We start from the raw sequence: 24,678 nt of genomic DNA, 5'->3' as shown, positions 1-24,678 counted from the left end.
GGGGACTGAGGACTGAGTTTAAGAACCACTGTCATAGAGCAGGGCCAGGATGAAAAACAGGTAAGAAACCAAGGGGATATAGGTGATGCTGAATCTCATTTCCGAGAAGGGCAGATGTACTAAGCCTTGAGTGATAAAGTGGAAAAAAGTAATGTACCAGCCAATCAGCATCTAACTGCCATGTCACAGGTTGGTTAGAAGCAGATTGGCTAATATTTTCTCTCCCTCGCTCTCCACAGCTTAATCCATCTGTCCCATAATGCACTATTATCTACTGTACCATGACAGCGATCATTCAAAGCAAATATATGAAAGTAAATGGAATAACCGAATAGTGAATTGTGCCAGTTACCATTATAATGTTACATTACATTCACTCTAGGTTCATTTCTCTTCATTGAGGACAAGAATACTAAGTTATTTCAGTTTATACTATGATAGCAAATGTCTTACTATGAATTAATGCACATTTACACTATAAACTGCTATTAACTAACTTATTGTATTCTGGTAGAAATGTGCACAGTGTTTTATGTGTCGAATGCAATCGCACAGTGTATTTAGATTTGCTTTAATTCAACAGGTCAGGTGAATGTATTTTTCTATACCTTGTGTTTAAAAAAATAACTAAAAAAGGCTTTTGGTTAAGGAAGCTGTATTCACAGATCATATGTATTTTTAATTTTGGTACAATAAAAAGCACTTTAATCAGCTAAGTCTTCATAAGGATACATGGTACACAACTATAATACATAGTACATCAACCATACGGAATACGGTCATTGGGTCTACAGCAACTAGGTCGACAGGCAGCAAGGTCGACATGGGTCAAGGTCGACAGGTCATTAGGTGGACACAAGCATTAGGTCGACATGGGCAAGGTCGACAGTCAAAAGGTCGACATGGGGTTTTTCACTGTTTTTTTTAGCCGACATGTGGCGACAGGTGGTATTTCATGCCCTACCATCCACTAGGGCTCGGTTGGAGAATAAAATAGTGCCAGAAGCATTGCAAGTGAAGCGATGCACTTCAAACGGTGTCCATGTCGACAGTGTTGACATTCGGGTCAAAAAACAGTGAAAACCCCCATGTCAACCTAATGTCCTGTCAACCTACCCCATGTCGACCTTGACCCATGTCAACCAAGTTGGTGTAGACCGAACGATCCCAACCCAACCATACTAGGTATTTAATGGCATCCTATATGCTCATATACCTTAATTAGGTAGGAAAGCTGTCTCCTTATTTAATGTAGAGCTAATGGGGGAAATTTACTAAAGGAAATTTGTAAAAAAAATAGGTGTATTTGTATCCAGAAATACACTTATTTTTGACATTTACTATGCTGAAAATACGGCAATTTGTATTCGTATTAATGTGCTATCAATACGAATACGAATTGCCATATTTTCGGGACAGAAAATGTCAAAAATAAGTGAATTTCTGGACACAAATACACCTATTTTTTTTACAAATTTCCTTTTGTAAATTTCCCCCAATGTGTCCTTTTTACACTTTTCAACTTTGTAGTTGTGCCCCATTACTGAATGTTATTGGAGATCCATGTATAATAAAATTAAAGCACCAAACTTAATAACTCGGGTCGACCAACCTGGAAATTTAACCCTGGTTGTAAGAAGGGGTTATATGTACAAGAAGTTGAATGGAAAATAATTTAAATACATATAATGTAACACATTAACTATATTACTTTATTACAATAACTACAGATTTCAATTTTAAGATCAATCGTTTTAAATTGTTGCCCTCCTCAGTGATCAGCACTCTGCCTGAAAATATCATATAGTGGGCGCGATACCTAGTTTAGTAAACAGTAACAGGTATGGCATCTGGGATTTATTGTGTCTGCAGGGGCAGAGGCACTAAGCCTTGGAGAAAAAGTGGAGAGAGATAAAATACCAACCAATTGGCCCCTGTCATTTTCTAATGTCAGTCTGCAACATGGCAGTAGATGAATGGCTGGTATTTTATCTCTCTCCACTTATCACCCTCCAAAGCTTAATACGATTGGCCATTGGTATTTTCTGTATAAAGGGGCCCATACACGGTCCGTTAAACGGATCCGTTTGGGTCTTAATTAGCATGCATCGGATCGCATGCCTAGTGCATGCAATGCGATCCGATACGATGTTTAGCTAGTACAAAAAGTATGTGCAGCACATACTTTTTGTACCGTACTATGTGATGCGCGGGAGCGCACATCGCATAGTACAAAACGGACCGTCTATGGGTACCTTAAGGGATTTTGGTACTTATGTAGTATCTGGGCGTCCGATTTTGTGATTGTATGCCTTACCTTAAGGCATACAATCAGATGCGATGCGATGCGATTCGATGCGATTTTGCATAGGATTCAATGTTAAGAAGGTCCTGTTCATTTCCCCACTATCCAAGTGGGCATAGAGTTGATTTTATATAGCGTGGCGAGCGCAGCGAGCCACCGCGCCCGAAGCGTGGCGAGCGAAGCGAGCCCCGCGAGGGGACGCATATTTCTTAAAAAGTATTCTGTGTCCCCTCGCTACGCTCGCCACAGGTTTATATCCAACTCCATGCCCACTTGGATAGTGGGGAAAGGAAAAGGACCCCTTTTTCCCATTGAATTCTATGTTAAAATGGACTCAGACCATTTTAACATTGAATCCTATGGAAAAATCTTGACCATCGCATCGCATACGATTTGGTCGCATGCGATGCGATCCGATCCGATTTCTAAATCGGACGCCCAGATACTACATAAGTACCGGGATTTTACCTTAATTTTGAATATCATGAATTAATATACTAAAGCACATTTAAAAAGGACAGTCCCTGCACTGAATTTAGCTTTTTACTCCATAGTAAACTGTATAGCAGAGCTCCTCATACTACAGGGTTATTCAACTTGCAGCCCTAAAGTTGTTGTGGAACTACATATCCCAGCATGCCCTGCCACAGAGCTAGTTAGTTAGTTAGTGTGTACCACCACTTGAGCTGGAGGGTTGCATTTTGAATAACCCTTGTATACTAATTATAGGAGGAAATACTTTGTGGTCATGTGTTGGACAAAATGGCAGCAGTAATAATTATATATTTTTTCCTTTCCTTATTTTGGATTTCTGGATTAAGATTTTACTGCTAAGAGACTACATACCTGTACAAGGTAGGTAGGTATATACATAATCCAATAGACATAGTACTATCATTGTATTTACTAGATGCAATAAGGCATGCAGGGAGTGCTCTTTTATATGTAACTGTTAGTTTTTTCCATACATATGATACTTATAAGCATCAACAAAAAGTTTCAATAGCAGATGTGATCCACGTTATACACAGAGATACCAAGCCCATCACTTATGTTGTTCTCATCCAAGGAGCAAACGCTCACAACAAGTGCACCGGTCTTGAACACACCCTTTCTGCAACGGACCTGTGGATGTATTTCAAAGAGAGTGAAATGTTGTATACCTAATAGGGAGTTTTACAAGCCAATATGTCTGGCGAGATTCTAGATTACCTCTAGCCACCAGTTGCTCTGAAGGGCAGATAATGAGTAAATTTTTTTCAAAAAAGCACCAGGGTCAAAGAGTTTAGTTTGTAACACCAGCATCCAAGACCCTTGATGTGTGTTTACAATAGTGATAAACCTTACTCTCGCCCCGATGCCAGCCTGCTCATCATAATCAGGGATGAAGATGAACTGGCAAGCCCAAGGTTGCACATTTTGGTGTTTAAACAAAGAGAAGACTTCAACATTATGTAACACCTCTTGCATTGTTATTTGAAAGAATAAAAATTGCAACTCAGCTAACTCTCTTGAACAACTAGTACAAATAATCTAAGGTGGCGTGTATTCAACTTTAATTAAAGGCATTAACTACTGTACATGCTTTTCTGCGATACATGGTCTTCTCACGAGAAAATGTAAATGCATCCGTAATACCAAGTTGCTATTAAAAAAAGGCTTTGAACCTCCAAACCCCATCCTACAACTACAAGTAAAAACCATATGAAGTCAGTGATACAGATTTATCTCCACCTCCACCTATACAGAATTCCAAGAAGTTGTAAGAACTACCACCTTCACGTTTTCCTCTGAAAAGGTGTCCAAATGATTAGGCCCAAAAAGCAGTCAGTGGTTAGTTGGCACAGTCAGTGATGGCAAATGACGGCAGAAGTAGATAGCAGAGCTGGTAGCAGTAGTGAGCCAAGGGAAGAATCATTTTGTTATTGTGGAGAAGGCAAAGAAAGGAGAGAGAAACAGAAACCAAATAGTTCCAGAAAAGAAACAGAACTGCTGTATGTTGGCGGCTTCTTCTCAGCAGTAATTCTCAACAATATAAAAATAAAGTGAGTTTTACTTTTATGACACAATCAATGTGAGGCTGGCAAATGGTAGTAATGTGGTGTTTCTCTGTGTGGCAAAGCAGGCACAGATATCTTCAGACCACATATTGGTAAGGGTCTGCTTTTCCCTGGTCTGGTGTGGCGAGGGGGCTAAGCCATGCTATAGAGAACGGATGGCCAAATACTGCTTTCAGGTTCATCCATTTTGTTTTTTTTGCCCATCTTCTCTCTTCCTTTTTCAACTGTTCTATTCCCTGAAAACAGAAAGATCAAACACTTTGAGTAAAGTTGGTTGGCTGCTTATGGTTCTAAGTCACAGGACAATGTAATGGTAATAAATAAATGGAGAATTGTCCTGTAAGAAGGGGTCAATGTATGTTTAGGTCATAATAAGCTCCTTAGTAGTAAAGGAGATCTGTGGAATGGATCTAATTACTAGAAACTAAGAAGACCCATACTAGAGACTAACTAGGCCACCAACAGCACAGATCAGTTAATAAACACATACATTGAAAAGGATTATAGTTTTAGATAAGACAATAGAAAGGTTACAGTGAGGACACAAAGAAACTGAAAATAAATCATTCACATAAAAATGTTCATTATACAAAAAGGAAATCACCACTTGGATTATTAAAGGTGCCCATACACTGCCCATCAGGCCGATAAATCCTGTGAAAAGCACCACACTGTATGTGTTATACCTCCAGATCCGATAAGATGCGCGGTCCTGTGCACATCGGATTGGATCGGAGATCGCCATGGCTGCTGCATGGATTTGTCGAATCCTGGGCCGGTCAATAGTATTGCATACGATACATCATATGCAAAAGGAGCACATACAGTGTACCGTATGTGACCATGCCGCCTGGCGGGTAGTTGGCAGGTTATAGCAGTAGTGTATGGGAGCCTTAAGAGCTCCTTAATTTATGTATTTCATTATCACAATTCCACAAACATAGGTGAAAATCAGCAAGCAGTAAAGTGGACTGGTATAGGATCCATTGCCCAGAATGATGCAAATCTAATTTGGAGCACTAGAATATATTCAGTTTCAAAATACAGGTTGAGTATCCCTTATCCAAAATGCTCGGGACCAGGAGAATTTTGGATAATGGATTATTCCGTATTTCGGAATATTTTAATATTTCAATGATGTATTTTGAAGTATCTTGCATTTATGCTGTATAAACACATAATATACACACAAATATATTTTATTACCACATAAAATACACACAAATATATTTTAATTGCACTGAATTTGAATGCCAAGCAATCATTTTCTTGCACATATATAGTGGCAGTTACATATCATGTCCCCAGTGATGCTGTTATAAATGTCCCCAGTGAGTTTTTAGCAAAAAAAAAATTTTTTTTCACTTTCTGGAATGTCCGTATTTCGGAATAATTCGGATAACGGATATTCGGATACGGGATACTCAACCTGTACTGCATTATTGCCATTGTTTGCCATATATCATCATTACTAAACAGTAGCTATTATTTTGCTATTGGTCTTTTGCATCTCCTAAATTCTGCAGAAAGCAGATTTGCAGCCAATGGATCGCATACCTGTATAACCCTATAGAATTGCCACCTACTAGTTAGCCAATGAATGTATAAACCAGTCCTCAGTTGGCCAACATTTTTTCACTTCTAGATCTTCTACTTCATCATACAGACAAGAAGTACTCCAGCATCCAAAATAGAACATTCCTGTTCTGAATTGGATCCTCATCAAGAAGAAATAGAGTTCTTTATTCCAGCTAAAATAATTGGATCCCAGTTAAACATTCTCAGCTGAATGTTTAACTACTCATTCCCCTTATAGCAGACACAACATTTTCTCCAGGGCTTCAGCATTGCATGTCCAAATGAGGCATATTGAGTGCACAGCCTTATGGGGGTGTAACTGCACAGACCAATAGAAAGACACAAGCAGAAAATTAAGTGTGCATGGGCACTAAACCAGTCTAATAAACTGTGCCTATTGCATGGAAATGCAGGCATATGATTTGAAGTTCCAGAAACTACACTAAGGGGAATAAGCAGCTCACTTTAATAATCAACTTAAACCTAAAGTGTAGTATTTTCTATGTAAAACATCACATAATATTGTCAATTCTATATATTTGTTTAACCCTTTGAAGGCCAACATCTCTATGAGAGATGCGCAAAATATGAGTGTCAACATCTATGGGCCATATTCAATGTGGCCATCGAGGGGGTTAAATGGCGAGGATCGACCGAAAATAAGCCACCCTCGCCGTTTAACCCCCCGCGCCAGCCGTTCACCCTATTCAACGTTCTGGGGGAATCCTCGCTGTCAGAGAATGGCAAGGATTCCCCCAAACGGCTCATGGCTAATGCAGGGAGCCTCGCTGTTTTGGTGGCTGCACATGCCGTTTCCACCTCGCTGTAAAAACCTGTAAGCGAGGTGGAAACGGCGTGTGCAGGAGGGAAAGTTGAATACTGACCAGCAATCAGCACTGCTCGCCATCACAGCTTGCAACAGAGCAAGCAAAAGAGCACTGCCCTCTGTGGGAGATGCGCACATTATCTGCTAAAAATGCCATGGTCTTACATTTGTTATATAAATTCAAATAAAAAATGTCATAAAAAATAATTATATTTCCCATAGTAGGTAAACATTACAGATCATTATCATGAATAAAGATGTTTGCTTGGCAAATTTCACACCAACTATGAAAAATTCACTTGGCACTCAAAGGGCCAAGGAGTTTAAAACCTAAGATGTTTTAGCGGAGGATATTATTTCCTATACAAAGCAAAATTTCTATCTTTGTGTCTGCTGAGTGTCCCTGTATGGAGAGAGTATGGGACATATTACAGATTTACAGTTTCAGGCTGTTAATAATGCTTAAATTCAAGAAAAGTTTCATTTAATTTTAGTTATAGTTTGTTAAAAGTTTGGTCACTGCATTATAGCTGCTGCTTCTATTCTTAGGTGAACTATTTATGTACTGGATAAGGGCTACTTTACAGCAGCAGGGAACTATGATACAACATTGCTGCATCATTCTATAGCTTTTAAAGTATGGTATCATTTATCTGTCTCGCCCAGGGCTATTTTTCAGCAGGCTCCAGCAGGAACTGTTGTTCTTATTCTAGCTCACTCTTTCTGACAAAATATTTCTTAGATGGACAAAACCATGTGCACTGCAGGTGAGGCAGGTGTTACTTGTGCAGAGATAATTAGATTTGGGTGGGGTTTTACTTCTGCCTCACCTGCAGTGCAAATGGTTTTGTCCATCTAAGAAATATTTTGTCAGAAAGAGTGAGCTAGAATAAGGGCCACAGTTCCTGCTGGAGCCTGCACAAAAATAGCCCTGGTCTCGCCCTATGAGAAAGCTGGGAAGTATGGAGCAAGGATAATAAAGTCAGTCAAAAGCAAACAAACAGCAGCAGTTAGGAACCCTCGTGAGTAATTAGTAATATAGCAATCACCTGTTATGGTAAAAAAAAACAGCCATATATCTCTACAGCAGTATTTTTCTGGTTATAAAGTTAGGTTTCTCATTCAAGGTCTGCAAAGCTTTTAAAATGGGTGTTCCTACAGTGCAATTTTGCTTGCAATTCGAGGCCAATTGAATTGCAAGCAAAACGCATTCGATTTGGACTATATAGTACAGATCTGTACTATATAGTCTTGCCCGCTCAGTCTATTTTTCTATTCGATTTTAATGCCGCAAGCATCGGTATCGAAACTGCATCAAATGCAGCTGAAAACCGTTCCATGTTCATTCCATTTTGATTCTGCTTATATAAGCAAAATTGAATAGAAAAATAGACCAAATCGAACTGTGTCTACAGGGCATTAGGCTGGGTACACACTACACCGACAGATCTGCTGACATAGTGGGTGACATGGTAATTATACACACTAAACAATTGGCTGCACTATTTATATGTTTTAAATGTTTTGGAGGTCAGTCCATGCAGCCAGTGTATGGGCGGTCAGCTGTACCCTGGTACACACAGCCAGACATGTTGAAATATCGTTATTCATACCTCCCAACATGACCATCTCCAGGAGGGACACAATGCTGTCTCTGGACTTCCCTCTTAATCTATGACTACCATTGTAAACAGGTTAATAGGTAAGAACGGTGTTTCCACACAGGTGATGGTAATCATACATTAAGAGGGAAGTCCAGAAACAAAGCAATGTGCCCCTCCTGGATATGGTCATGTTGAGAGGTATGGCTATTGGTGATATATTGGTGAACGACATATTAAGTATACGCACCAGCTTCTGATATATCATCTACTGTGTACCCAGCTAGTTGCCATCACTTTAACTAGTAAGATGGAGATTAATACTGTAGGTATATGGTCATTAGGTCGATACACCTAAGGTCAACATGCATTGGGTCAACCACTAAAGGTCGACATGGCTTAGGTCAACACCTGAAATAGGTCACCATGCTTAAGGCCAACATGGATAGTAGATCGACACAAGCATTAGGTTGACAATGGCTAGGTCGACAGTCAAAAGGTTGACATGGGTTTTCACTTCTTATTTCATGCCGTACCATCCATCCCCACTAGGGTGTGGAGGGATAATAGCATGGCGAGCCATGCGAGGGGACATGGTGCATCGATACGGTGGCCATGACGATATCGGGACAACAAAAAAAAGTGAAAACCCCATGTCGACCTTTTGACTGGCGACAGTGGTCGACACAATGCATGTCAACCTTGGGTTGGTTGATCCAATGACCCATACCCCTCAAATAACCCAAATATATACATTAAAACAGGATACACACACCTAAAGATTTTGTTATCTAGTCTGTCTGGTGGGGATAAAAATGGCAATGTATTGGAGCAATGGACAATCAACCATGTGTTCCCAAATACTGGAAAACAGACAATGGTAATTCAGACAAATTGGTTATAGATTTGATTTAACAAATGTATCCAACCAATCATATTTGTCCTTTTTCGAGAATTTGGGAGCAGAGGAGCATATGTTCACATACATTACCAGATGTTGGCTCCTGAGGATTGGACAGACAAATCTGTAGGTGTGTATCCAGCTAAATCCTTGTGATCTTATGCACCAATGGGTCACTAGTCCCTTATAAATTCCATGAAACCCTGAAACAATCTGTTTTCCTATAAGACACTGTTTCCATAATGCAATCATGTACAGAAAATGCTTATAGCAAGCACGACTTCTATTTGTCCCACTCTTATCATAGATCTGTATGCTTATTACCAAAGGAGTATGCTACTGATATGACATACCTTTATACCGTATATAACACTGCTAATAAATCAGTGACTACCACTTAAACCAGTCTCACACTGTACCTATCCTAAAGCTGTGGACACCATGGCCCTTATTCAGATCTGATTGCAGTACAAATTTGTTTGGAAAATAAGCAAAACCATGTGCACTGCAGGTGGGGCAGATGTAACATGTGCAGAGTTAGATTTGGTTGGGGTGTGTTGAAACTGAAATCTAAATTGCAGTGTAAAAATAATGCAGCCAGTATTGAACCTGCATAGAAACAAAATAACTCAGACAAATCTAACTCTCGCCGCACATGTTACATCTGCCCCACCTGCAGTGCACATGGTTTTGCCCAATTTCCAAACAAATTTGTACTGCGATCAGATCTGAATAAAGGCCAATGTGTGATTTTGGAAAGTCAAAATCGAATAGAAAGTTAGTCAGAATCGCATAGTATTCAGCTACATTCGATGCGCATCCCCCCATTAGTCAGTATTGAATAGAAAAATAGACTGTGCAGGCAAGTCTAACTTGACTATACCGCCAAATAGAAAGATAGTGTAAATCTAAAGTGCAGTTAGCCAAAATTGGATAGTCCGAATTCTATTGTCAAAATCGGCCATGAGCCAGAATCGCACAGTTTGCACACAGCTTTAGTTTCCAAAAATAGCAACAATTTTATTTCTCTTCTCAGAAACACATGACATACAAAATGTCTACCAATTTGATGATACATAAACAGGGTAAGAGGGATCTGAATGGGATTCAAATATCTCCATATACATACAGGGTGAAATGTAATAGGATGAGAGATTCAGAAAGTGAGAGATTTGGTAAGAAATCTCCAGTTTTTTAGAGTGGAATCATTTACACTGCAAAACCAAACTGGTTTGTAAATGATTTGTAAATGATTGCCGCTTTAAAAAAAACCCTGCGATTTCTTAACAAATCTCTCACTTTCTGAATCTCTAAATTTCACCCATAGACTCTGCATTTTCAATTAGCATGATCCTCAGTGGCAATGATTGTTGCAGCCCTCCTCTATTTATCACCTAGTAAATCACTTCTATAACCAAGTTTGATCTTTAGAACTATGACATCTACCCAATATTCATTATTTACTCTAGTTTATGGTTTGGTGTTCAATTCTATTGTATATATATAGTTACATAGTAGATAAGGCTGAATAAAGACTTGCGTCCATCGAGTTCAACCTAGGTTTTAGTAGCTTATCCCTTGTAAAAAAACAGAATAGGATTAATTTCAAATTCAGAATATGATTCTTATTAGTACCCTTGGATGTTTTTATCCAATAAATGTTTGTCCAACCTCACCTTAAACGTACCTATTGTGTCCACCGACACCACCATTCCAGGAAGAGAGTTCCACAGTTTGACTGCTCTGACCATAAAGACATTTTTTCTTTTGAGGGAACGAAATTTTCTTTCTTCTAATCTAAACTCATGCCCTCGTGTCCTGTACTCCTTTCTTGCAGTAAAAAGGGTGCTTGACAGTTCCTTATATTGGCCCTTGATATATTTGTACATGTTGAGCATGTCCTCCCTTAAACATCTCTTCTCTAGTGTAAATAATCCCAAAGTGCTCAGTCTCTCCTCGTAGTTTAAATTCTCCATTCCCCTGATTATCTTAGTTGCTCTTCTTTAGGTTTTTTCTAATTCAATGATGTCCTTTTTATAGTGTGGGGCCCAGAACTGTACTCCATATTCTAGGTGAGGTCTAACCAATGCCTTGTATAGTGGCATAATTACTTTTGAGTCCCTAGTTTCCCTTTTAATACATGCTAGAATTCTGTTGGCCTTTTTTGTTGCAATGTGACATTGAGTACTACACCCCAGCTTGTTATCTATTTGGACTCCTAGATCCTATTGTATTTACACTGTCTTTTCTTTATCTGCACATTTGCCAAATTCTACTTATGGGAGCATTCTCTCCCTAATCACACTGAGGTAAACTGTAGAAGTAGCAAAGATCAAAGTAAATCCACCTATCATAGTTGAGTAAATCAGCTTCTTTGCATATTTGGGTTATTTCAGTATACTGACAATCATTCCTACACAACATAAAGTGAAAGATAACTGTGTGCCAAAGTAACCCCATGTCAATTAGTCCTAGAATACTTAAGGTGCCCATACACGTACCAATTACCCGGTACTTTTTGTGCTAAAATAGCATTGCATGCACAACGATGCTATTTTAGCACAAAAAGTACCAGGTAATCAGTACGTGTATGGGCACCTTTAGGGCTGAGGGGTGAATTTATGAAGCTTGGAGAAGTGTTATCTATCCCCATAAAGAACATTAAGTGCAAGGTGATAATGGTTCAGCCAATCAGCTCTTACCTGTCAATTTACATATTGTAGCTGATTGGCTGAACCATTATCACCTTGCTCATAACATTCTTTATGAGGATAGATAACACTTCTCCAAGCTTCATAAATTCACCCCTCAGTCCCGTAAGAGGATGTTGTAAAATCAGCTAAAGGTTTGTGGTTAAAAAAACAAAACATAAAACACAAGACAGGTAAAGCACTTACAAGTAGGTGTAAGTGCTTAAAACTTGCAAGAAATTAAAATCAAGAAAACATAAGTATCAATAAAGTATCATTTTACCTAAATAAGGGTTGGATTATTTTGTTTATTGGTTTAAATAAAACACTGCATTATTTATTAAATCCATCATTATGCATTTTATTTCTTACTGCCTAATGCATTGTTCATTACAAACTGACACACAAAGCTGCTCTCTGTGACACAGATGTGTTGTAAATCACCATAATTAGGATTATGATTCTAGAACTATGGGTACAAAGTGCAAAATGAAGTCAGACAAAGTGATGTGTTTCATAGAAGTTGCGGAAGGACATGCACAAGCCAATAATCTGAGAGCAGACTACTGTACATACTAAAGCTTATTTGCAAATAATGCCACAATTTCCAACTAAAACTTCAGGATTTTCACATGATACAAATTACTTGTAGAAACAGAGGGCGGTATTCAATGTGAATACCGGCGACGTGCAGCGAATCCTGTTTAGGATTCGCTGCACATTCGCCACTGCTCGCTGCCCCTGACTGGCGAATTTGAGCTCCTGCGGTGGACACCGCAGGGAGCCTGAGGACGGTGGCAGGCAGGGAGATGGAAGTCTCCCTGCCTGCCCCAGAACGTTTGTGGGGGGAGGTGGGCTCCCGGGGGTGCCAGCAGGGGACGGGGTATATTCACTACACCCGATCATGCATATGTAATGATCGGGTGCAGTGAGTATATGAATATCTAATGAGCGGCTCGGCTCCGGCCCCCTGCTGGCTGGTCTGTGTAAAACAGCACATGAATAAAAATAGCATGCCCCTCCTCAGAATAAAATGCCAGATTTTTTGACACCAATTGTAAAAAACAAAACACTTTATTTTAAAAGTTCACCTTCCACTTCACCATAAAAAGATAGCGATTGCTACTCGGTAAATCATGGCGAAAAAACCCTTGAAATGTATTCGCCATGTGGTCATTGAATAGGGTGATTCACCGTTTTAGTCAGAAATTCGCCTTACAGCACAAAATCGCCATAAAAACCTGGCGAATCAGCCTCATTGAATACCGCCCAGAGAGAGAATGGGAGTTTGCCTATGTAGCCACTGCACTGAGGAGAAGCTTCACACTTGCCTGGTACACAAGGAACGATTGCACACACTTTCTCTTTATGGGCTACCCTTTTTAGTCAACATTTTCCTCCATTAGGAATAGTACACAGACAGGAGGACTTGTATGTATAAACTTGAGGGAACTGTTCCAAGTTTTTTTTAAAGCACTCTCAATTATGATAAATGTATCAGAAAATAAATGCAATTTAGAAGAGATTGTAACACACAGAAATTGATAATCAAACCGGACGTGAAGAACGTGGAGCAAGAACTCACCGTCTCATCAGTACAGATTGAGTGTACCTGTGTCCCAAACATCACAGCAGTGAAGATAAGGAAGAGCAATCCCTCAAAACAGAGCAGAATAAGAAGGATGACTGTGGTTGGTGGGGAAAAGGAGCTGCACTCTGTGGGAAGAAACCAATCAGAGATCAGTGGGAGAAATAAGTTCCACATAAGTTCTGCCGAGGAACCAGGATCATGCTTCACTCATGTCATAGCACAGTGTTTTACATTTGCTTATGAAATCTTATTAATATCAATGCAATCGCACAACACCTGCACTCCCCACTTACAGGTATATCCTTGGTAAACTTTTTTATGAAATTCAATTAAGACCTCAAAATAATATGTTTTTATTTAGAAAATACACGTTATGGATGAGATGCTGCTCTTGGCCTGGTTATCCTGCTCGACTCCTCTCTTTCTTATTTGAGACTCCATCGTAATTGGGTGTCAACTTTGCCCCAGTTACAGCCATGCACCAAGTGTTGGGCTATCATGGCCTTATCTCTTGAATAGGTATATATCGCCTTGCTTCAATTGTAATGGGTGGGGATTGGGTCTAATATGACAATCTAACCAACAACATAACATTATACTAGTAATCTGCCTCCATAAAGCAAGTCCCAGGCTCTATTCCAAGGTGTTAAATATTAGGTCGACCATTTCAAGTGGACATGCGTAAGTTCTACATGTGAATGTCCCAATGGTGCAAGCAATTCCGGTTCAGATGCTTGACGTGTGGTGATCCTTAATCTCTTCCACCCCACCCCCACCCCCCCTAAACCTTAACCCTACTTGTGGTGCCTAAAGATAACTGTCAGCATTCCGAAAATATCAACATTTCAAATGCGGACATTGTGAACATGTTGACATAGTAGTACAAAAACTTTTTTTCCTGTTTTGAAACCCCTCTCAGGCACTGAATTTGGATGCTAAGCAATCATTTTATTGCACATATTTAGTGCCAGTTACATAGCATGTCCCCAGTAGTGCCAGTTACATATCAAGTCCCTAGTAGTGCCAGTTACATATAATGTTCCCAGTAGTGCCAATTACAGATGTCCCCAGTAGTGCTTTAAGCAAAAAAGTACATTCCAGAAACTATGGTTTTTGGAATAATTTGGATAAAATATCGGGTAATGGATACTCAGCCTCTATATTCAAGCCAATTTTACAATTTTAAGCACCAAAAGGAAAATGTAAAAAACTAATTCTGAAAACATATTTTGTTCACTGTTTATGTTCTCTCTTTGCTCAGAATATAAAAGTTATTGTTTGGTACAAACAAAAAGTACCATGGAAATCTGGAAAATGGCACAGGATTAGAATGGAAAATAGCAAAAGAAGTGCAGAGCAAGTGCTCTACCATCTGTAACCTGACAAAGTATTTTTGTCCTGTAAACAGGGGTTTTTTATGCAATTATTTATGTTTGAGTGATACAGAAAATTTATGTGTAGAGAAGTAAATATGCAAAAATGGGTCATATGCAAGTAATTTATGGAAATATAATGCCACTATATATACTAGAAACTCTGCATTTAAAACAAATATAATTCTTTAAACAGTGACAGCTAGTAAAGAATAGTTGCACTTTAATGGGTAAGTCATGGGTGCAACTATAATTTCATGTTATAGGATGCAATGTTGGTGGACAAAGCTACCCCTGGCATAATTCTAGCACCCATAAGCCTTAAATGTCTCAACTTCAAGTGTAGAAATTTGCATTTCTATTACTTACTTGTCCAATCTTCTTCAAAGCAGTACAGGAAATGGAAGGCTACCATGGTGAGAGCATGTAAGGAAATCAGAGATATGTACATCTGAAATGCAAACATAGTGTCAGTCTCCAGGCTGCAACAGATACAAAAAATCTTTACAGGTAACATGAATTATTGGTTTTAAATAGTTATATTTTTACAGAACTGAAAGCTATACCATCACCTGACCAGTAACTGCAACCTCCAAAGTCACATACATTGTCCACTCAAGTTTTCCTGTGGTGCACATGGCGAAAAAAATACAGCCAAACTACCACATTGCATAAACCTTGCCAATAACTAGTCATATAATAAGGGGATTTTTGTAAGAACTTACCGTTCGAACCCCTTTCTCTGAGCCCAGTCCGGTGACACAGCTCCACAATGGGATGTAGTAGGGTCCACCAGGAGCCAGGCACCTATGTTTCAATTCTTTGGGAGCAGGCTCCTCCCTCTGCATCCCATAATGCTTCAGCTCAACTTCAAGAGCACACTAGGATACATAACTCAGAACAATGCCTGAACACTTTATATGTAACTTAACAGAACCATAACATGACAACACATGAACGGTACACTTAACTGAGCGTAAGGGAGGGATCCCTGTGTCACCGGACTGGACTCAGAGAAAGGGGTTCGAACGGTAAGTTCTTACAAAAATCCCCTTTTCTCTTTCGTCCAGTCCGGTGACACAGCTCCTCAATGGGACGTTCACGAGCCGGTCCTTTGGGAGGGTATGCTTAGACCAATAGTTCTCATCACTGCCCGTCCGAATGAAGCGTCCTCCGACGCGAACTCATGAAATCTGTAAAATTTGGTAAAGGTATGAACAGAGGACCAGGTGGCAGCCCTACACAACTGCTCCGCCGTAGCCCCATGGCGCACCGCCCAGGAAGAAGCAACTGACCTGGTGGTATGTGCATTTATCCGAGACGGAACCGGTCTACCTGCTTTACAGTAGGCAAAGGCAATAGTAGATCTCAACCAGCGAGCGATGGTCTGCTTAGAGGCAGGCCTCCCAACCTTATGCACATCATATAGCACCAAGAGTAAATCTGATTTTCGAATGTCCTTTACCCTCTCAATGTAGATTCGCAAGGCACAAACCACATCCAATCTCTTCAGTTTGTCCCTAATTTTAACCCCTTCTGGGGGAGAAAACACTGGAAGTACAATGTCTTGGTTTAAATGAAAAGATGACACTACCTTAGGTAGGAATTTTGGCACTGTTCGCATCACAGCCCTGTCATCGTGAAAAATCAAAAAAGGTGACTTGCAAGACAAGGCACCCAACTCAGACACTCGTCAGGCTGATGCAATTGCCAACAAAAAAGTGAGCTTCCACGTCACATACTTTAGCTCCACAGATCTTAGCGGCTCAAAAGAAGGATTCTGTAACATAGATAAGACCAAAGATAAGTCCCAAGGCGCCACCGGCTGCCTATAAGGCGGTTTAAGCCTAGCAACCCCTTGTAAAAAGGTTTGAACCTCAGGTAGCAAAGCTACTCTCTTTTGAAAGAATATAGATAAGGCCGAAAGCTGCACCTTTAAAGGATTGCAGACTAAGGCCTGATGAAAAACCATCCTGCAAAAAATTTAAAAGTCTTGACAATTTGAATCTGGAAGTGTGAAGCTTCTGCCTCTCACACCATCTAATGTATATCTTCCAGACCCGATGGTAATTTGCCGCAGACACCGGCTTACGGGCCCTCAGCATGGTCTGGATAACCTCATCAGAAAACCCTTTTTTTTCAATAAGGAGGTTTCATAAGCCACGCCGTCAAATTGAGACGACCTGGGTCCTTGTGAAGAAACGGCCCCTGGCCTAAGGCTGGTTTCACACACTCCGGCTCCTGCCGGACGGTGAAATCCCGCACGGCCAGGGAGCCGTGCCGCACACACTAGTTTATCATTGAAGGGATGGCCACAGCCCGGCAGCCGTCTCTTCCAGTGGCGGGATCCGGCTGCAGCCGTGCGGCCGGGTCGTGGTCGTCCCGTGTGAATGGACACAATAGTGTCCATTCACAACTAATGTGTGCGGCACGGCTCCCTGGCCGTGCAGGATTTCACCGTCCGGCAGGAGCCGGAGTGTGTGAAACCAGCCTAACAGGTCCTGACGATGAGGAAGCCTCCAGGAATCCTTCGACAACCTCAGTACATCGGAGTACCATGACCTCCTGGGCCAGTCTGGCGCAATTAGAATTGCCCGTACTTCCTGACTCACCATCTGGAAGTCCCACCGAACTGTCATGGCGTCTACTGCCCACGCTGCAGGATACCTCACCCGCGAGCAGATCCTCTGAACCTGACGGTTCATTCTTGTCACCATCAGGTCTATGTCTGGCAGACCCCATCGATTCACAATCTCCTGAAAAACCTCTTGATGGAGAGTTCATTCTCCTTCCTGAAGCGACTCCCTGCTGAGTAAGTCTGCTTCCACATTCCTGATGCCTGGAATAAATATCGCCGACAATGGAACGTTGGTTTCTGCCCAACTGAAGATTTTGGAAAACTTCCACCATCGCCATCTTGCTGCGTGTCCTGCCTTGATGGTTCAAATAAGCCACTGTCGTAGCATTGTCCGATTGTATTCTCAGCGGGGATCTCCTCAGAAAATCCTCCACCTGAATTAATGCGTTCAAGACTGCCCTCAGCTCCAGAATGTTTATAGGCAGCTTGGACTCTTCCTTCGACCAAAGGCCCTGAAGCCTCAGGTGAAGAACTACTGCCCCCCAGCCCCTCAAACTGGCGTCGGTCGTTAAGACCAACCAATCCCAGGGCCTGAGAGATCTCCCCAGCTGCAAATTTTCCACATCCGTCCACCATAGGAGAGACTCCCTGGACTCCAGTGACAGGGATAAAACGTCTTGTTTCATCGTCTTGGCATTTCCGGACCAACAGGATAGGATGTTCCATTGGAAAATCCTGGAATGGAATGTGGCGAACTGGAGAGTTTTGAAAGTTGCCACCATCTTCCCTAGCAACCTTACTCCCTGCCACACCGACGGAGCCGGTGCTAGGAGGATCTCCAACACCATCAGCCGAATCTCCACAGCTTTGGATTCTGGGAGAAAGACCCTGTGAAGGTGTGTGTCTATGATCACCCCCAAAAATTTCAAAGTCTGCATTGGTGTCAAATGGGACTTGGGCAGATTCAAGATCCAGCCCTGACTTTTCAAAAACTGTGTTGCCACCTCCAGGTGAACCTGTAACAACTCTGCCGACTCTGCTTTGAAAAGCAGATCGTCCAGGTAAGGGATAACAATTATTCCCTGCAGTCTGAGAGCTGCAGCCATGAAGGACATCACCTTGGTGAACACTCTCGGGGCCGTGGCAAGCCCAAACGGGAGTGCTTGGAACTGCCAATGTCTTCCCCCGATTGCAAACCGGAGTAAAGACTGGAAATCTCTGTGGATCGGGACATGGAGATAAGCATTTTGAATGTCCACTGATGCCAAGAACTCCCCTGGCTCTATGCTCAACAGCACCGACCTCAGGGATTCCATGCGGAAGTGATCCACCCAAAGATGAACATTCAAAGATTTTAAATTTAGAATGGGCCTGAATGACCCGTCTGGTTTGGGAACTAAGAAAAGGATCGAATAAAAACCTTTTCCTATCTCCTCTCGAGGAACCAGTATAACTACCCCCTTGGTAAAGGAGTGGGAAGAAATCTGCGAGGGGGTGGACCCCTGAGATTTATTTGATATCCTTCTGAAACAATGGAGAGTACCCACGGATCTTCCGTGGCTACCCTCCAACTGTCCTGAAATTGCAGGAGGCGACCCCCTACTCTGATCCCAGAACAGGGAGTCCCCGCCCTGTCATGCAGAGGGCTTGTCTTCCCCCTTGGCGGCATGTTTCTTTGTAAAGGCGCCAAACTTTGACTTGGTCGCTCTACCTCTGCTGGCTTGGAATCTTCCACGCCCTGACTGACCTCTGCCAGCTGCTCCCCCTCGAAAGGAAGGACGAAAGGACGGTTTAAAGGCTCCAAATTTAGAGCCAGAGGATTTAGAGGTGGTGGGAAGAAAAGTACTCTTACCCCCAGTAGCCTGTTTGATGATCTCCTCCAATTCCGACCCAAATAAAAGCTCACGTTTAAAAGGGATAGTTTCCAGTGACTTTTTAGATTCACTATCCACCTCCCAGGCCTTTAACCAGAGAGCTCTTCTGGCAGTAACAGAAGTGACGGATACTTTGGACGCCATTTTGGCACCCTCCTCGCTAGCTTCACATATATATTCCGCAGCACACCTCAACTTTTCTGCCACAGAAAAAGCTTCTGCATCCTGCTGGAGATGACTACCCAAAGTCTCTGCTAACTTGATCATGGCTTTTGCCACCCAGGCCGAAGCAATAATGGGGCGCATAGTGAAACCAACACCTTCAAAAACTGCCTTCAGACAGCCTTCAACCTTCTTATCAACTTGATCTTTAAAGGCCGCGCCACCCTGCACTGGCAGCGCAGTAGCCTTGGATAATCTGGCCACAGAAGAATCCACCAGAGGAACCTTCTCCCATACCTTGATATGATCCTCAGGCATGGGGTACATGTTTGCATATTTCTTTGACATTAACAGTCTCTTTTCTGGAGACTTGCCAGCCTCCCCTAATAAAGCAACCATGCCTTTATCCGAGGGAAAGGACACTGGATCCTTACGGCTCCTTTTAAACACACACTGCGCAGCAGCCTTATCCTCAGCAGGCAAATCCAGAGCCTGTTTTACAGCCAGAATCAAATCTTCAATACCAGAGGCTGAAGAATATATGTTTCCTCTCCCTGTGACCAACACAAATCATCCTCATCTACTCCACCATCATCTGTGTCAGCAGCTAATGGAGGTTCCATAGAAGACCCCTGTCTAAACATCACCTCATCAGATACCTTTGTAAATTGCTCCAAAAGAGAAGACATCTTATGCACACCCTGTGCAGTGTCCTGCATAGCCTGTAGCAAGATAGGGTCTCCCTGTGCAGGGGTAAGAGATCCCTGAGAAGAGGGAATAGGTCCCGGAGATCCCACCAAAGATCCCCTTTTGCCTATTTAAAGCCTCTGTTAAAGCGTTAACAGACCGTCCCAAAGCCACAGCCCACGCTGGCTCAGCTCCTTCAGGACTCTGGGTCCGTGACCCACAGGGCACAGCTTCACAGGAAGGGCCCAATTCCCCCTGGTCCAACTGTTTACATGATATATTTACATTACATCTCTTGCAATGGTAAAACATCTCATTCGCTCCCTCCCCAGCAACAGAACTGCACTCGTCCGCCATGTTAATATCAGAATAAAACACTGCTAAACGTTCAGTCAAAGTCACAGAGTAATGCACCAGTGTACTTATCTGTGTGTTCTGTTGCCAGCGATCAGTGGGGGAAGCGTTTGTCAGGAGAGACTTCTGAGCAGGATCTCTGTCTTTCAGCTCTGCAGCAAGCACAGAAATGGTGCCAGTAAATCATGGAAGAGACCAAGTCTCCCTTCCAGTGAGGGTAGCTGACGTCTTTTGGCGCCAAACCTCACACACAGGCGCTCCCACTATGCCTCTCCCCTCCAGTAACTCCCCCTCTAGGGACCACTTGGAGTTGCCCAGAAACGCTGAGCGTCCTGTAAGAAACCTCAACTCCCCTGGGGGATTTCAGTTTCCAAACTCTTAAAGATGGCGGCCGCCATCGCTGAGAGACCAGTCCACAAGATCCCCTTCTAGGCAAGGCGCTGGATGGGGTCCCCCGGAGACCAGGACAAACCTCCGTTTGAGCGGAGGTAAGCGCTGTGCAGAGTGTGCATTCCTCCGGCGAATGCCCTCCTCTGCACACAGAACGCGCTTCTGTCAGTGTCCTGCTGCGCTCTCAGTGTGTATTGACTTCAGCCAGAAGTCACACGCTGGCAAAACCTGCCACGAAGTCTAATGTTAAAAAAACAATAAAAACCTAGTCTAACTAAAGGTGCCCATACACATTACAATTATTGTATACAATATCGCATCTCATAGCATATCGGTTTTGCGATGAGATCAGATGAGATGAGATCTAGCACAAAAAGTATCTGCTGCACATACTTTTTGTACTAGATCTCATCTCATCTGATCTCATCGCAAAACCGATATGCTATGGGATGCGATATTGTATACAATATTGTATACAATAATTGTAACGTGTATGGGCACCTTAATAAAAATCCTAAGAAAAAAAGTGTGGCTGCAGCGCAGCCACTCAGCATTGCACCCACTACTGTGGGCACCTAAAACGAAACTGAAGCATTATGGGATGCAGAGGGAGGAGCCTACTCCCAAAGAATTGAAGCATAGGTGCCTGGCTCCTGGCGGACCCTACTACATCCCATTGTGGAGCTGTGTCACTGGACTGGACGAAAGAGAAAAAGAGCTTTAATCTTTGCTATACACCACTAGTAGCCATTGCAGTCTTGACATGCCAGATGTGTGACTGTATTTTAGGATGTCATGTATTAACAAAGTCGTCTCAATCAAAGCAGCCAATTACTGTAAAGGTGCCCATACACGCTGCGATTATCGCATGCATTTTGTACTTTTAAAGTTCACGTGACACGGAACTCCGGTCACATGGGTATGGATGGTTGAGCTTGTATTAGTGATTACAAATGAAGCAAGACTCCGGTCACATGGACATACAGACATATATCTGAGTTTATCTCTCGGGTCTCGGGATTGGTAACTATACTAAATTGCTTGCATTAACAACCATTAACTATTATGATGTCTCATTGACTTTCTAATACCTACTAACGGATAACAAAATATAAATATTTTGCTGAAAAAAATGTAAAATACTCACAGTAAACAAAACAAAGAATTTCTGGTTATTTTCTCCCACACAGTTGTTGACCCATGGGCAATGGTGATCCATTTTTCTAATGCATCTTTTACACACACTGGAGAGAGACAAAACCAAAGATTTAATGAGTTTTTGTAGATTAACAGGACTAATAAATATCTTGTATTTACAACTGTACAGGAATGTAGAGATCTGTAATTAAAGCCGGAAATTAATATGCTGGAAAAAAAAAAAAAAGTTACTGCACCTTGGTTAAACCAAGTGGCACGGCAGGTGGAGAAAATTAAGGAAGATAAAAAATTCTTTTAATACACCGTTTTTTGGATTATATTCCCAGAGTGCCTTCCTTCTGGATGCATTATGCGATCTCTGAGTTCCTTCCTTCTGGATACATTTGCAATGCTTTGAATGGCACCAGAGCAGTTGGTTACTTTTTATTGAGTGCCGGCAGATGTGGACTACTATATATTTTATAGTATGCATGTATGCCATGTGCGTACGAGGACTGTGAGGGAATATGGAATATCGGTGGGTTTATACATAAACCTGGGTTTTCAATCCAGGTCTCAGACTGTCTGAACCTCTGGACAGTCGGAATCCAGGCCATTTTTAGACAGCCTCCAACAGTAACTGGACTGTTGGTATTCAAAGTACTGACAGTCAAGTATTGAAAAGTTCTAAAATCAGCAAAAACGGCCGCGAATTGTCAGAAAACGGCCGCGAATTGTCAGAAAACGGCCTTGAATTTGACAATCCACGGCCGTTTCCGACAAAACAGATCCGACTTTAAAAAAAAGTCAGATCTGAAGCAGCCCATACACGCTGCGATGCCGGGCTGTGCGTTCTGTGCTTTGAGATGCGCGCTCCCGCGGCACCTCATCGCACAGTACAAAAAGTATGTGCTTGCACATACTTTTTGTACTTAGTTCTCATCACATTGCATCGCATTGCATGCACAACGCATGCACATGCAATGCAATGTGATCCGTGATATTTAAGCCCACAACGCACGCCCGTATCGGGGCGTGTATGGTCAGCTTGACAGCCTTCAATGCTGTCGGTAACGGCAGTATTGCGGTTGTCAACGACAGCATTGACTAGGCGCGTGCTGATTGAATACCCCCATTTAATAGTATATTCTACTGTATAAATGCTCATGTCACTTATATGACTACCTATACAAAGATAAATTACACAATCTACAAGTACCACAATAAACTGGAGGTGTATTGTAGTGTCATTGTGCAGAGTTTATTCATGTAACATATTACTGCCATCCACCCTGTCCATGTGTATTGCGAGATATATAGTACATTTCAGTAGAGGTCAGAGTTTTGCTATAAATATCTCGTTTATCAGTTAGATAAACGCGTCAGGCCACGCCCTGACGCGTTTCGTCATAAGACTTCGTCATAGGGCGTCTTATGACGAAACACATCAGGGCGTGGCCTATGACGCTCTCCTTCATCACACTACTGGATCCCTGGTGTTGGTCTATCCCCTACGCCTCCCTGCAAGCCAGCATAGCGGCGTCTTTGTGGATCATCCTTCCCAGCACAGAGTGTGAGCAGCTCAGCCATTGGCTTTGTTTTAAACCTTGTGGTACCCAGTCCACAGTGCTTTTATGCTTGGTACGAGGCTCCATTAACCTGTACCCTGGATTTTATTGTGATTCAATAAATCGTGTACATTTGATATTGCACTATGAAGCGCCTTTTCTCTGCCCTTTTTATATATATATATATATATATATATATATATATATATATAATATATATATATATATATATCTGACATAGAAGACTGAATCCATCCACTCATTTTATTATTTTATTCATTATATGCGAGTAGCGTTTGATTCTTGATAAAGAAAGCCTGTCATAGCATGATTAATACTAAACTAATATAACAGTACTGTCTTAGGGCAGTATTCAATGAAAAAAATTCTCTGTGCATGGCGAGAGATTTTTTCTCTCGCCATGCACTCTCTGTGTTCCGGAGCCTCCTGCTCCCACTATTCAATGTATTTACGACTCGCCGCCACTCGCGGCGAGTCTTAACCCCTGCAGCGGACGAGCGTCCGCGGCAGGGAGCTTTCAGGGAGCCGGGGGACGGAAGCAGCCAGAGAGATTAAAGTCTCCCTGGCTGCTCCAGAGGAATGTGGAGGGGAGGTGGGCTCCCCGGGACCCAGGCAGCACAGGCTGCCCCCCCCCCTATAGCCAGCGGGGGACCCAGTATTCACTGCACCCGATCGTGCATATTAACGATCGGGTGCAGTGAATATATGAATATCTAATGAGCGGCTCGAGCGCTCCGGCCCCCTGCTGGCTGCACTGTGTAAAAAATAAAAAATATATATATTTTTTTTTTAATTAAATATATATTCATGTGCTATAAGCACATGAATACAAATAACATGCCCCTTCACAGAAAAAAACAACCTGATTTTTTGACACCAAAATTAAAAAAAAAAACCTTTTAGTTTAAAAGTTCACATTCCAGCTCTCCATCAAAAGATGGAGAATTTCTACACGGAGAGAGACGGCAAAAATCACTTAGAA

General features: G+C 42.0%; 1 protein-coding gene across 3 annotated transcripts in view; it reads right to left on the bottom strand.

The window, feature by feature from the left end:
- The window catches only part of ZDHHC3 (zDHHC palmitoyltransferase 3), an 85,662-nt gene that overhangs the window by 16,924 nt on the left and 44,060 nt on the right, over window positions 1-24,678 (bottom strand). For 2 of the 3 annotated variants that reach the window (XM_083188556.1, XM_083188555.1), the window contains 3 exons: window positions 22,118-22,214; window positions 15,295-15,376; window positions 13,547-13,677 (listed from right to left, as the gene is read on the bottom strand). In XM_083188556.1, the coding sequence (XP_083044682.1) occupies window positions 13,547-13,677; window positions 15,295-15,376; window positions 22,118-22,214 (310 nt within the window). Of the gene's footprint in view, window positions 1-1,640; window positions 4,602-13,546; window positions 13,678-15,294; window positions 15,377-22,117; window positions 22,215-24,678 lie in introns of those variants that run through there. The other variant, XM_083188557.1, reaches the window with a different exon arrangement.

Source organism: Crinia signifera, chromosome 5 (genome assembly GCF_055691185.1).
Source record: "Crinia signifera chromosome 5, ASM5569118v1, whole genome shotgun sequence".
NCBI classification, from domain to species: Eukaryota; Metazoa; Chordata; class Amphibia; order Anura; family Myobatrachidae; genus Crinia; species Crinia signifera.
The sequence above is the reverse complement of the archived record's forward strand: the minus strand, read 5'-3'. Positions and strand labels throughout refer to the sequence as shown.